Source organism: Embiotoca jacksoni, unplaced genomic scaffold (assembly GCF_022577435.1).
Source record: "Embiotoca jacksoni isolate LCO1_2020_lvr unplaced genomic scaffold, fEmbJac1.0.p SCAF_15, whole genome shotgun sequence".
NCBI classification, from domain to species: Eukaryota; Metazoa; Chordata; class Actinopteri; family Embiotocidae; genus Embiotoca; species Embiotoca jacksoni.
The window spans coordinates 9,313,381-9,327,392 of NW_027185285.1; the positions used below are offsets into that span (position 1 = coordinate 9,313,381).

Here is a 14,012-nt window from a genome sequence, read left to right on the forward strand (position 1 = left end):
TGTCCAAGTCGCCGTTTGTTTGTACATTTGTGTTTCTGCAACGGTACTTCCCATGGCGTCTCCCGTTCGTCACCATGGGAATAACTGGTAAACAGGAAGTGATGCAACATTGTACAATGGTGTTGTATCTGAAATGGAATTTTGGTCCAATCAAAGAGGTGATCCAAGTGGTGCCCCCCCCCCTCCCCCCCGTGGTTTTTGTTCTCCAGCATGCTCCATGACATTTTCAGATTCAACACTATCTGACAAACATCACATTCAGAACATCATTTTGGCTGGTGGTGCTCACTGAAGGTGCCCTGTGGAGGAAACAAACACAAACTACGTTCACTTCAAAGATCGTCAGGCTTCATTTTGCATTTCCATTTAAAAAAAAAAACAATTGTAACTCTAATATTTTTAATTAAGTCCTCTTCTTCTTGTCCTTTGTTGGCACATTGCTGCATTTCTTGCCGCTTTACTGCCGCCGCTGCCGGTGGAATATTATCAGCAGCAGGACTATGCATCCCGTGGCACACTTTCTTGCACAAACAAAACACACTGGTCCGTAGGATTAGCGGTCTAAAACTCCACAGGGCACCTTTTACAGCTATTAGGCAAAAAATTTTTTTAAAAAAAGCACCACACTTTTCCTTTGTCTTCATCCAAAAGTGCTTGAAACACTCCCAAAAACTGCTCAACCCGCTCAGATCAGCCTGCATCCTCCCGAATGTTCCACTCGACACATTTAGCACACGCATACGAACATAAATGGGAACATCTCGAGAAGACCAAACACTCTTCCTCCCCCTTTTCCTCTGACCTGCTCATTCCTGCTCATTGAAACCCTGACATGGAAACACCCCAGATCTCTGTGTCAAAATCTCCCGCACGGCCCTCTACCTGAAACTTCTAGGAACTTAAAATGTCGGTCTTCTCCTCAATAGTTCATTTGTTTTCATGATATATTCATGAAACTGTGCAAGCCTTGGTTAAGGTTCGTGTTTTGGGATGCCGTTGCCTCCCTGGCTACCCTTTTTAATCTACTTTTCTGCGGCTCGGCGTTGATGCATGAAGCGTTACAGATTAGTCCAAGATGTAAAGTACAGAATTATAATTTTTGCATCCTAAACCAAATATTATCTTTAGTAGAATCAATTATCTGATGTTTTTGTCAGTTTTACCCCCCCCGTGTGCTCATTTGTCTCTTCTAACACATGTTGTCTGTACCGTGTATTTTATATACCGTATGACTGCAGTCTTGCATGATAACCATCATGTTCAGAGGAATCAAGCAGCAGGTATTAGTTGCCGTTTTAAATGATGAAAGCAATCAAAAAGGGGGGGGGGGGGGGAAATGGTCTCACATTAAAGGCAATGCGACTTCAGAGAGGAAACCTCTCTAACTATGATGTGCTGGTTTGTAGATCCAGTATATAACCTTCCCGTGTCATTTTTGTCACTTTATTTTGGAGACCCTTTTCTTTTTTTTTTTGTGTCAAAACTCTCCTCCTTCCCGTCGTACCACCCGTTCTGTTTGATGCATGCATCTCTAATGGATGCACCAAGTGATCTTCACTGTCTCACAGGAGACGAGAAGAGAGATGAAGTAGATGAAGATCGCAAGTGGCAAACCCGCTCACAGGAAGACAACCAGAACCAGAACCACACCACCACCGTCCCCATAGCGAATGGCCACTACCTGGCGTTGGTCCCAGGCAACAGGAGGCCCATTGATCCGACTCTCGCCGCACATTTCGCCAAGATCGGACCGCCCCCGCCACTGATCGAGACCGGCAGCGCTGACGGTCGCGCCGGCGGGGAACAGCTGAGGAGGCTGGAGCAGCACCAAGAAAAGCTGAGGGAGATGCAGCAGCGCCAAGAGCAGGAGAGGCAGAAGAGGCAGTGGCTGGAGGAAGAGCGGCTGCGGCTGGAGCAGCAGAAGCAGCTGGAGAAGCAGCGCAGGGAGCTCCTGCAGCTGCAGCTGCAACAGCAGCAACAGGAGCACCGCCACCGCAGGCAGGTCCTGCAGTGGCAGCTGGAGTTGGAGCAGCAGTACCGCATGCAGCAGAAGCAGATCCAGCAGCAGCAGCAGCAGCAGCAGCTGAGGAGGAGCCCGACCGGAGTGATGATCTCCCCGTCCTCGGGGCTCTGCACCATCTACGAAGCCATGGAAACCAGCGACGAGGAGGACGAGACCCGGCGGGAGCAGAACCGGAACGCGCTGGTGGCGGGGAGGAGGGTGCCGTCCTCCCACGACGTCCCGCAGCAGTTCCAGAGGCAGCTGCGCGCGGTTCCTCCGCAGGAGCTGGAGTGGAACAAGAAGGTGGACATGGTGCAGCAGCTCATCAACCAGACCTTGATGATGTCCGGCGACGGAGGCTGCCCTCCTCTCCTCCTCCTCCCCGTGGGGACGGGGGGCACCCTCAGCCCCCTGGAGAGCACCATGTGGCCCAACCTGCTCCCCCAATTCAGCCCTCCCGCTGCTACGGTCACCTCGGTCAGCAGCTACTCCCCGGACAGCCGGGGCAGCTCCCCGCCCGGAGACTGGACTGTGGTGGAGGTGGAGACGCAACACTGAAGACCAATAAGTGGTTGAGCACATCAATTAACCAGTTAAAGGAACAGTTTGAGATTTATTGTTTTTAATTTTTTAATTATAAACGTGCTTATTTACTTTCTGGCAGCATTGATCTTATTTAACTGCGCTGGAAAGTCAACACACTTATTTCCCTGAATGTCAAACTGTTCTTTTAATTGTGATTATGCAAAACCGAAATCTTCCAAATAGATTTATATCTAAATATCATTGTTATATCAGAAATGAAGCCATACGGGAATTCCAAGGATAAGACTCGCATTAACTTCATCTCATTTAATCACGTGCAAGATCATCATATGACCGCGCAAACTTCACTTCCAATTGATTTTCAGATTCAACATCCGTATTTCTGTTAGAACAAAGACACTGTAGACGTCCTGAATCATTGATTACTGTCACCCAGACATCCGTATCTCGTTAACCTCGCATTAGAGCATGTTTCCTGACCAGAAGCACTTAATAGCGCTCCTCCACTGTCTCGCTCTGAAATGCACTGTAACTGCTTTAGAAACACTGTTGTCATGTGCTGTGTGGGGCGCTCGTCTCTTTTGTATGTACCGCAACCAGACCAAACACTGGTCGCCCCTCTCTGAAGAGGGACTGAGCTATGACAAATTGCACTTGTTTTTTTGTGTGTTTTTTTTTTTTTACCTTTAATTATTGTGTTGGAAAAAAAAATATTTATGCAGGTAAGTGGCATTAGTAGATGAATATGCTCTATTTGTGGACTTTCATACCCAGAATCCTCCTGGTGAAGTGTGTGTGTGTGGGGGGGGGTAAAAGAAAAAAAAAATAATAAAAAATAGTTGAAACAATCTATTGTGCCCCCCCCCCCCCCCCCCCCCCCCCCCCCCCCCCCCTCCATACAACAGCCAGTCTGTGGTCAGTACACTGTGCTTCTGTGACTTCACTGGACAACCAGGTTTTCATGGATTTAATAGAGCTGTCAGTCACGGAGGAAGAGGAGGGGGTGCGTGAAGGAGAAGAAGGCCCTCCTTGTTTCAGCTCGGAGGGGAGCGGGGAGGCTACCAGGGTGCTGGACTGGCTGTGTGTGTGTGTGTGTGTGGGGGGGGGGGGTGGTGTAGTTGTAGTAGTTGTTGTCTTCCCTCTCACATTCCAAAGTTGTAACCTCATTTCCTGGGTCGGCCAGTATTCAGGGAGTCTCCGAGGTTACAGATGATGTCATGGCGGGAGAGAAAGGAGGATGTTGAGACGAGACGATGTACCAGTCTGGAGATGGAGATGGTGAGGTGGACAGGGTGGAGCCCAATGCGTAGTATATCTCGTTTTGTGTGTGTGTGTGTGTGTGTGTGTGTGTGTGTCTACGCCTGTTCCTCTGTTGTGTGATCTATTCTGTGATTTGTGCAATATATCATAAACACATTTTATACTCGTACCACGAAAAATCAGGTTATCAGAGCTGAGCAGGATTTATCTCGTATCAATAACTGATATTTAAATGTCTTGAATGAGGAGAGAGAGAAAAAAGAAAAAAAGCACCTGTGTTTCTCTTTGTGTCTGCACAAGGTAGGTGATGTCAGTCTGAGATTATAGAATGAAATAGACAACGCTGCCACCTGTTGGCTGCAGGAGTGAGTCGCAGAGCTTCCACAATAAATCGGTTTTATATTTATAAATCTTTTAATTTTTGTGTACCGTTATTAAAATGCACAATTTTATTGAAGTCTGAAGAATCACAGGAATCCAAATTTAATATATGAGGAATAGATAAAAGACATTTAAGAGCAGAATATAGTTTTCTAAATAATTTATACTGCAGCTTGACTTTGCATGCTTTATAAATCTATGTGGCCACTGCTGCTTTATTTCCATATCTAAGAGTTTTTACTAGTTTATCACAGCTTATATCAGAAAGCACCAATAACAATAATAATAATAATAATAATAATAATAATAATAATAATAATAATAATAATGCATGTGTTTATAAGAGTATAGATCTATATGTGCACCTATATTGTCTACAGTGCCTCGAGTTCCTTTACATTGCTATATTTGTGTACCTTTGCTATCAAATTTCATATAATACAATTAGTATACAATACAGCTGTTTACATTCTTGATATTTTAACATTTGTTCTGTGTTTGTCATGATCTTCTTTTGTATTTCAGAAACTTGTTGTGTGGTGTTGTGCCAGTTGTGAAATAATTTTCAGTGAAAACACACTGCTTCCAGTATTAAATAAAATTGCTTGAAATCTCTTGGCAATTTTCTTGTTTTACTGCTTAGCTCAGATTAAAGTGGAGCTTTACTCGGGTGTACCCGGGTCAGATGAAGCTCAATGCTTTCTGAGGCTGACTGCTTATATATGACAGATATAGTATCCAGTCCCTGCTTACATCTCTGAATCCAGTCTGCAGTTACAGTTTGCAGTAGAAAATGCACAAAACCTATTTTTTTTTTTTTTTTTTTTGTGGGGTGGGGGGGGGGGGGGAATCCAAAGTCCAGCAGGAATGTCCTTGTTGTTCCTACAGGAAGCCGTTTCACAAATTTCTACTCATAACCTCTTTGCACTCACGCTCCCATCTACACGGGAGTCTTAATCTAATACAGCTTTTCTCATGGACAGTATTGTAAACAGTCTGTATGTAATTGAATTTGTTGCATCTGTTTGGACAGGATAACTTAACCCCGTCATCATATACTTAATGTAAACATTTTCATGTCATGCTGCTTTCTACATCTACTCAACTACATTTCCAGATTTAATATGACACTTTTTTCTTCTTTTTTTTTTAAGTTTCTTTGCAAATTGAGATTACAAACAAAACTAAGATTACAAAATAAAATGTGTTATTAAAGGTTAAACCGGTAGTTTCCAACCTTTTTGGCTCGTGACCCGTTCACACAGCGGTGTCTAATTGGAGCCTCTTGTCACTTTGTATTATGAGCACTTCAACCACAGAGAGATCTTCCCTCTCAAATTTTACCCTGGTTATATCAAATATAAATGCCCAAAGACATACTTGGAAAAAAAAAAAAAGTTGATGTCTTCAACTGCTCAGGAAGGTAAGTACTGCAAAACAGCTTTTATTTAAAGTGAACGCTGACTGTCTTTAAAAGAAGTCGATCAGAAATTAAAGTTTACCTGCATCTTGTGACGGCAATACCAAAACTCAAGATGGAAAATAACAGACGTAACAGCATCAGGCATCTACCTTGTGAGGTCAGAGGTCAGAGGATACAGGATCACATGTCTCAGATGAATTCAGTCGAATACTTTATTGTCTGATGAGTGAAATTTGGTTTGCAGACAGCATTAAAAAAAAAAAAGGACCAGAAAAATACGCAGTTTACAGCTGCAGAATTATTTTTAGAACAAGGAAACCAGACCAAACCTAATAAAATAGGCTATTCATTAAAGGCTCAAAGTGGGTCCTGAGTGGCCAGTGCAATCCACAATTAAATTTGACTTCCTGGGCAAAAGTCTGTCTCATTCACAGTTCACTAAACGAAGGAGAGTGAATGAGTTTCCTCTCTCTGATTGTATTTTTTTGGGGGGGCTTTTCTTCCTCAAGAGATTTCAGCCACACAGTTCTCATATTGTTGCTGCAAGCCATATTTAGCCATGCAAATGCTTTGTAGGAGCAATAAGGCTTTCATTCATCCCTCTGCAGGCATGAGCAGCTGCAGGCGGGCTCGTTTCCTCTGTGATGATTGGCTGGCAGCAGAGGAGCCATCTGACAGGTAAAAATGTCATGAGGGCAGTGGAGATTTGTCATTACAATCTCCGGGATAGTGTGTCCATCTCATCTAAGTGCTTTTGAACACAGCACTTCAGTTTAAGAGAAATTAAAGGGGCATTATACTGATTTGATATATATATATATTAAAAAAAAAAAAAAAAGTGGTTCCACTGTTTATTTTTGGCTGGAGGGCCCCTAAGTGGCTTAATGTGACCATGTCATTAAGTATCTGTTTATCTATTAAAAAAGAGAGAAAAATCCCACCCCAGTGTTCACTTTGAGCTCACAGTGTGTGGTTTAAACCACTTGTAAAAACATAACCTTCATGAAAGAGATGTACAGCACTGATATACAAGCTGTGAATAATCTAAATAGACCCCAGGGAAGCGAACATATTTGCTGTCGGGCTTTGTTGGCTTTTTCCCAGCAGACTAACGTGTTAAAATGTGATCAACAGGTCTCGGGTTGAAGCAGGAGGGCGCTCGGCTGCCGCAGCGCCCTGCGCCGCTTTACAGCTGCGTCAAGTTTCCCAAAGAAACCCGGAACAACCGCGTTGGTTTCAAAATAAAAGCATCTCCTCGACCAAAGAAACAAAAAAAAAAAAAAAAAAAAACAGACAACAGTTTTTCTCGGCGCAAATGATGGTCACTTTAAATACACCGAGAGGTGAGATAAGATACACTAAAAACAGAAATACTGATATATCGAGGGTGCGTGCTTTTCTATCCAAAAGGGTTTGGGATTAAATTGTGGATCTTGATACACAAGTTTGGAAGAAAAGTGACATGTTTCCGCTTCCCACGACCGATCTCTTCAACGCGAGTCCTCCAGACTCCGTCCCTGGGTAAGTTGGTCACGTGTCCTGTTAAATACTTTTAATATGTTTGTTTTAATGTGTGAAAATGCGTTGTTCCGGCTCCGGTTGCCGCAGAAAAATGCCTCGATGAGTGTTGCAGGCCGTGAATTTGTTTGTAATTTGGCAGCATTGCTACCTTGGTTTCCACTTGGTGTTTTCATTCTGGGACTTGACTAAGTCGAGTGAAAGTAACCGAGTGTGACGTTAAACTGCATTAAAGTCTGGATAAGAGCCCAAATTGTGGGGTTGTATGGGGGGAGGGGGGGGGGTCTACGTTTTTACCACTGCCAAACTATTTACCGATACACGTTTTTGTTTTGTTTTTATTCTGAAGGCCGGTAACGGAAGTTAAATTCGTATTACCCCAAACGACTTCACACTCGTCCCCTCCTCCCCGGCAGCGTCGCTCAGCGGACACTGAGCTTTCCGCAGAGCCGAGCGAGGAGTTGCAGCGCCGCGGGGAAGATGGCCTCGGTGTCTTCCGACGAGCAGGGCACAGTGTTTTGATGAATCCTGGCGGGTTTCGGGTTTCCCACCGGACGATGAGAAGGAAGCCCGCAGCAGCAGCAGCTCCTCCTGTCTCTCTCGGCACCAGCGGACACCCTGCACTGCGTGATGCAGACCCGAGTCCAAGAGTTGATGTCCTGCAGCCGGGAGGTGATGGTTTCCTCCTCTGTCCTCTGCCCACCTGCTGCTGCTCTGTCGTCTCTCCAAACCTCACTTTTTTTTAATTTATTTATCAGCTTCACTCGGATTCTTGATTCTTTTTATTATTATTATTATTGTTATTATTATTATTATTATTATTATTATTATTATTTTACAGGACATCTACAACTGGGCTGTTTGTGTTTAACCCTCGGCGAACATCAGCTGCTTTAACAATGATCCGACGGCTGTAAACTGAGACGAACATTAACAGAAGTCATCTAATTGGAGACGCGTGATGGCCAATAACAACGAGCTACAAGTAAGTTTCCCCCGACTTTTACCTACAGCTGTGTGAAAGCTGCTGCTGTGTTCATGTACATGTGGAAGAAAGGATCAAACGTGTGCACGTTTGATCTGACTCTTGTTGTGATCGGCGGGTGTCTGTGATGGAAATACAAGTTGACCTCGTTTGACGTGTAATGAGGGGATAGTGTTTCTTAAAGGGCTATTCCACTAATTTGGTATCGCAAGTTTTTGCATTTGAAAGAGATATTTAAGAAAGAAAGCTGCAGAGGCTGGGATTTTTTTTTTTTTTATATATCTGGAGTGGCTTACTTATTTGAATAGCAGTTTTAATGCAAATGGCATGTAACACAAAGCTCTTTACAAAACTACACAACTATGTAAAAACAAAAACCTACTAAAAAATATCTACTAAGAAGTGAAACCAGTTAAAATATATAAATAGGCACTTGAATAAATACCCAAGATAAGTAAAATTCAATTAAAAGCCAGACTAAAAGGGTAGATGTGGAGTTTTCTCTTAAAGATATCAACACTTCCTCATGTCATGTTTTGAGAAAATGCTCCATACGTGTAAAACTGTTGTAATGTCCCTTTAAAGACCTTACACCTTGGGGACTAATAGAAAAACACCAGTAAGTTCGTCAACAAATCATCAAAATTATATTTTCAGGACAGAAGCCTGAGCTCACATTATTTATGAGCCTTTACAACATCGCTATATCGCATAGAAAAGTTTGCGCATACCTACTTTCACACATGAAACAACCACCACAGCTACTGCTTCCACCACAGTCGTGATACCGTTCATATTTGGTAACTTATAGGACATGATTTCCCCTCGTCATGTTGACGCAGAAGTGGGCCCTCAGGTGGAGACAGGGGAAGGTCGTGGAGGGTCTAATTCAGAGGGCTGGCTTACAGTTACCTGGGTGTCAGTTCAGCACGGGAAACGGTGGAGGGAAATGTTAAAAGTTAAAGGCGGAGTGCCGGTTCAGCTGGGCTCATGCCAGGAGCCACTGCAGCTCTCTGGTTAGTAACGCCTGTCACAAGGTTAAACCGCTGCAAAGAGCATGTGGAGTTAATTTTGTAAATATGAAACACTTTGACTGGATAAAATAGTGGTAGATGGGAATTAGTCACAAGAAAGACTTGTGATTGATGTGGGACGGCGTGTAGTTACAACCACAAACTACTCGTATTTCCTGTTTCCAACTGTACGCGTTAACCTATGTGTGTGCGGTTTCATTTCTGCGGCCAGCAAGAAACAAGTGTCCCGGACTGCGTTGGAAACAAAAGAAATGGCACCGTGAAGAGTTTTCCTGAGAAATCAGCTTCGCCAGACTACATCCTTTACGCAACACCGATGAATCATTTCTCATGAGTGAAAGGTCAATTCTTCCTTGACATTCAGTTGTTTTCCTGAGTGGGGAAGTTCACTTCAGTGATTCTTGGAAAGCTGCAGTTCCTGTGTGTGCAACAGAAACCATCAAGTTCTGCATTGCACCACCTGTCTCAGAGGAAATAGAAATTCCAGCTGAACATATTTTACTTCCTAGCATTCATTTATTCATTTATAATCAGCTCTATAATCCAAAACAGTTGAATAATAAATTCTGTCTGGGTGTTTAAATCTGCAATTGACTTTTGCACGAGACACATTCGGTAAAAAGTGCTGCTTGGCTCCACCAGACTGTTACTCAGCTTCAGTTTCAGCTGATTATAGTCTGGACACCCTGGAGTCTGGACCAGTCACTGACCAGTGTCGGTAGTTCAGTGCGATGACGTTGAAGTCAAGCGTTATTTTCTAAAAAGTAGTTGCAGTGGTGGCAGAGTTTCTGCCGGTTTAGGTGCATAGTGATTGGTTAAAGCTGCTCCCTCACTTTCAATATTAACCTGAGGTCTACGTGCAGTAAGATGTCATAACTATAACAGATTCTCTGTGGAGCGTAGCCAGACCCATGTATCCACACAGTCAATGCATCTTGTGTTTTTCCTTTGTGTGTGTTTTGTTCATAGTCTTTATTTTGCATGAACTGGAATGACAGCGTGCTTTTTCGTATTCTTTTTCTAGTCCAGGCTAGCTTGGCTGTAGGTTGGTGGTCATTTCAGATGACACTTGAAAGTTCTAATTTCCTTACATTTCCACCGTGTGAGTATTTCTCAGAGGCGCTCCACGAGTTCGTGATGCGCTTCCATAAAGAAGCAGCATCGGGAAGTGAGCCCGAGTTCTTATTTTGGAAGATCTCTTTGGCGACACCTGTGGCGATGAGCGGTAATTACAGCTGTGTTTTAGACTTCACTTCCCAGAGATCCGAACAGTGTTGCCTGTGTGACATCAGTCAGTTGGAAGTTCAGTAACTTGAGCCTGTTTGCGTTAGCTCCTCCCACTGGGCCACTAACTGTGCGTGGTCTGGTATTTTTCCCGGTAATGTCGCCATGGACACGTTCCGCTCAGCCGGCCACAGACTCAGTCACCACTGTGTTACCTGATTTGGTGATAGATAGTGATTTAATTGACCTTTGTTTACAGTGGATCTTCCAGATAATTTTTTTCAAGTATGGAGCTCCCCATAATGCTCTTTTCTTTTTTTTTTTTTAAAAAGTGCCCCATGATGTTTGTGATGCTGGTTATTGTTGATACATTTGTAGAGATGTCATCATCAGGGTTATTTCCTTTAAAGATAAATACTCTGCACATCACTTGCACAGTGAACTACAGACATTAGATCATGATTCACACGGAGCACACTAAACTGTAGATTTGTATTAACCTGCTCTGTTAATGTCACGTTTAAAATCTTCATGGCCACCCGACTGACTGCTCTTTGAGCAGTTTCTGCTGTGATGGATTCAGCCTCCGTCAGTGACACTGACAGGAGCTCCGTCATCATCCCTGCAAGCCGGCACGCAGGCGGGGAGCCGCGGCTGATTGAGATCAAGGGGCCGCGATGGTAATGATGATAGGCTGAACCTGTCACAGTGGACCGAGGCACACCGATGTGATGATTGTGCTCGCTCCCCTTTATTTCTCCTCGATACATCCTCACTGGTGCCGACACTCGTCCTGCAGGAGGTCACGACTGCTGGTCTCGCCGAGGGAAACTACTGAAATGGCCCCCGTCCTCACTCTGTGAAAACTATAAAAACTGCTATAAAACCCGATATCCCTGGATTGAAACCATCAGTATAAAATGCAGCTCAGCTACTGGCTCTTTTATCTTGTTGCCACTCCTGCATTTATCGATTTGCACCCTGGTTATCTGTTAGCCCACCTTCTCCCGGAAGATGCCTTGGGAATGTAAATCATGCCTCCTGCTGAGGATGTGAGCTCTGCACAGAGGCGATAACGTAACCTACACTTTGAGGTAGCTGTGCACTCTGCGGACGCCCTGTCATGAATTCTTTATTCCTGTGGGTTTTGTGTAGTTATTATCTGTGAGGTAAGTCCGAGGAGATGCTGCCGCTGCTGCCGCCGCCGCCGCCTCTCTGTGGTGAAGAGCAAAGGCTCCAAATTACTTTTTTATTGATCATCCAAGAGAGTGGAGGGACCTGGCTCTATTTCTTTCATGGCATCTGCAAAGTTTGAGAATCTTCACGTACGGAAGCGGTGCCAGCTGAGGTCTGTCGATGGGCTCGCATGTTATAATGCGCAGTGGTGATGTCTTGCATCTCACTCACAATATTGTGTGTTCAGCTGCCACTGCTGTGGATAATAGGATTAGGAGACTGTGGACTTCACTCTGTCTCTGACCTCCTGGGAGGGTCGTATTAATGCCCTCCATCAGTTGCCCACAAAGACTCAAAAACACACGCACCCAGATAGACCCCCACCCTCCACCCCCACCCCCCCAACATTCTCAATCCAGGATTACACTGTTTATTCAGAAAAAAAATCTGTCTCACAGACACACCCGTAGACAAGCTTATGACTGCTGCTTTACAGCTTTTATGCATCGATGGGACATCTTAATGCTATGCATCAATTAAACAAATGCATCCAGCACTTGGATCGTTCATTGGGTGCATACTAATTTCTCAAATGCTAGTGTTGATAAAACATTTTTGGAACAATGCCAAATATCCATTGGACTCGTTGTGTTCCCGTCTAATGGCTGCATCGTCTGACCGCTCACCGGCCCCATTTTCATTCAGCTCACCAGTCCAAACACCAGCTGTTGTTCCTATATGCCAGTCAACCACCAGCCTTTGAGAGGATTAGTTATCAGATGCCAAGCCCCCCAAAAAATGGGAAAAATAAAGGCAGACTAAAGGGAGACTGGTAAACCATAAACCTTGATAAACTGCTGCTTGTAGTGGTTACTGCTGTTCAGCTATAATTTGCTTCTTTTTTTTTTCTAAGCTGGTTGTGTGAGTATTTTGAGCTTTAAGGGATTGTGGAATTACATGGGTGAAGAATGTGTTGCCGAGAGGGGCAAGTTAGAGAAATGGCGCTACATTTACGGAGCAGCGTATCAATGAGGAAATGATGATTGTGTCTGTATTACACAGAAATAGGAAGATGGGAAGGTCACGGAGGAAGGGAGCCATTTCAGAGCCATGTGTTTCAGAAGGGAACATTGATTGGTTGCTAAAGTAGTTTAGTAATGCCAAAGGGCACTAAAATGGCTTAGGTTGTGGTTTCTGGTCTGGCTTTGTCACTGACAGAAAATTTGCTGAGGTAAAAGGAAAAAAGCAAAATGAGGTGGTGTATTGAATCCAATGTGATATTTTGAGTTAGTCCCCAAGGTCATTAACTAATAAACCACAAAAGAAAACAATCTCACCACAAGGTCCATAATGTATATGTTCTGAAGCTTTCTATAATATCACATGATCTTCATCAGCAGATAGAAGTTTTCCCAGTTGTCCCATGCTATTAGATGTTCAACATTGTTTTCTCTGCTACAGTTTCTAAAGTGAGGGATGAACCTTGAACTTCAGCTATTATTAAATCATGCACTCACTTGTATCCGTGAATTCATTCTTTCAGTCACTACTCAAAGCTCATGATCATAGGTGAGAGTCGTAACATACATCGACTGGTAAATTGAAAACTTTGCCTTCCGGCTCAAATACCTTCCTCACTGAAACGGTGCGGTACGAATAATGCTTCACTGCAGCCATTGCGCCGATCCACCTACCCTCACGCCTGAGCAAGACCCCAAGATGCTGTAAATCCCTCACTTGGGGCAGGAACTCCATCCCAACCCGAAGGGACCAAGCCACCGTTTTCCAGCAGAAAACGATGGCCTCAGTTGGAGATGCTGACTCTCATCCCGGCTGCTTCACGCTCAGCTGCAACGTCACAGTCTGATGAAGCCAACAGAACCACATCATCTACAAATAGCTGAGAGGTGATCCCGAGACCCCCAAACTGGACTGAACCACACATTTATGGCATTATAGGCTGAACAACAGAAACGCCTAATAATGCAGTGCAGCTCAAACGGAGAGGTTGACACGTTGTTTGAGTAGAAACTAAAGAAGAAGGCTGTGTGACCTGATTGTGGTTAAACCTGAGGCATTGAGAGGACTTATCCCACAACTGTAGAGGTCATGTGACAGTATGTGTGTAGTGCCACGGGGGTGGTGTCGGATTTAAGGGACACACAGAGCCGAGGCTTCATGGGAACAGCGGCGTGTTCGGCCGTGACGCCGTCCTCAACAGTGGACTGTCTGTTCTGTCAGCCCGGAGGCCATAAAGGTGACATAGACAGAGGAGAAATATGGCTATTATTACCTGCTTGAGAGGCAGCGACAGCGGTAATAGCAGCAACAGGCCTACCCTTCAAAATGTAACCCAAACTGCACCCATTGTTGTCTTTAAAGTCTCTGAGGCAGAATTGTTGGCGCAGTCGGGTAATGGGGCACAAATAGCAGCCAGGTGCCATTGTTAGTTTGGCTTTTTTC

General features: G+C 44.3%; 2 protein-coding genes across 2 annotated transcripts in view; both read left to right on the top strand.

The window, feature by feature from the left end:
• Positions 1–19: 19 nt before the first annotated feature.
• LOC138198149 (histone-lysine N-methyltransferase 2D-like) lies at positions 20–3,352 on the top strand. The gene has a single exon (XM_069149377.1). The coding sequence runs from the start codon at positions 1,388–1,390 to the stop codon at positions 2,558–2,560; it is 1,173 nt and encodes a 390-aa protein (XP_069005478.1). The 5' UTR covers positions 20–1,387; the 3' UTR covers positions 2,561–3,352.
• Positions 3,353–6,798: 3,446 nt separating this feature from the next.
• pkn1b (protein kinase N1b) overlaps positions 6,799–14,012 on the top strand; it is a 35,443-nt gene continuing 28,229 nt past the window's right edge. Inside the window, exons 1-3 of the mRNA XM_069149379.1 lie at positions 6,799–7,133; positions 7,480–7,802; positions 7,972–8,115. Of these exons, the coding sequence (XP_069005480.1) occupies positions 8,092–8,115 (24 nt within the window). The 5' untranslated portion in view covers positions 6,799–7,133; positions 7,480–7,802; positions 7,972–8,091. The remainder of the gene's footprint in view (positions 7,134–7,479; positions 7,803–7,971; positions 8,116–14,012) is intronic.

Bases quoted from the DNA above. Each gene is read 5' to 3' on its own strand.
- LOC138198149 (XM_069149377.1), top strand. From the start codon at position 1,388: ATGATGTGCTGGTTTGTAGATCCAGTATATAACCTTCCCGTGTCATTT.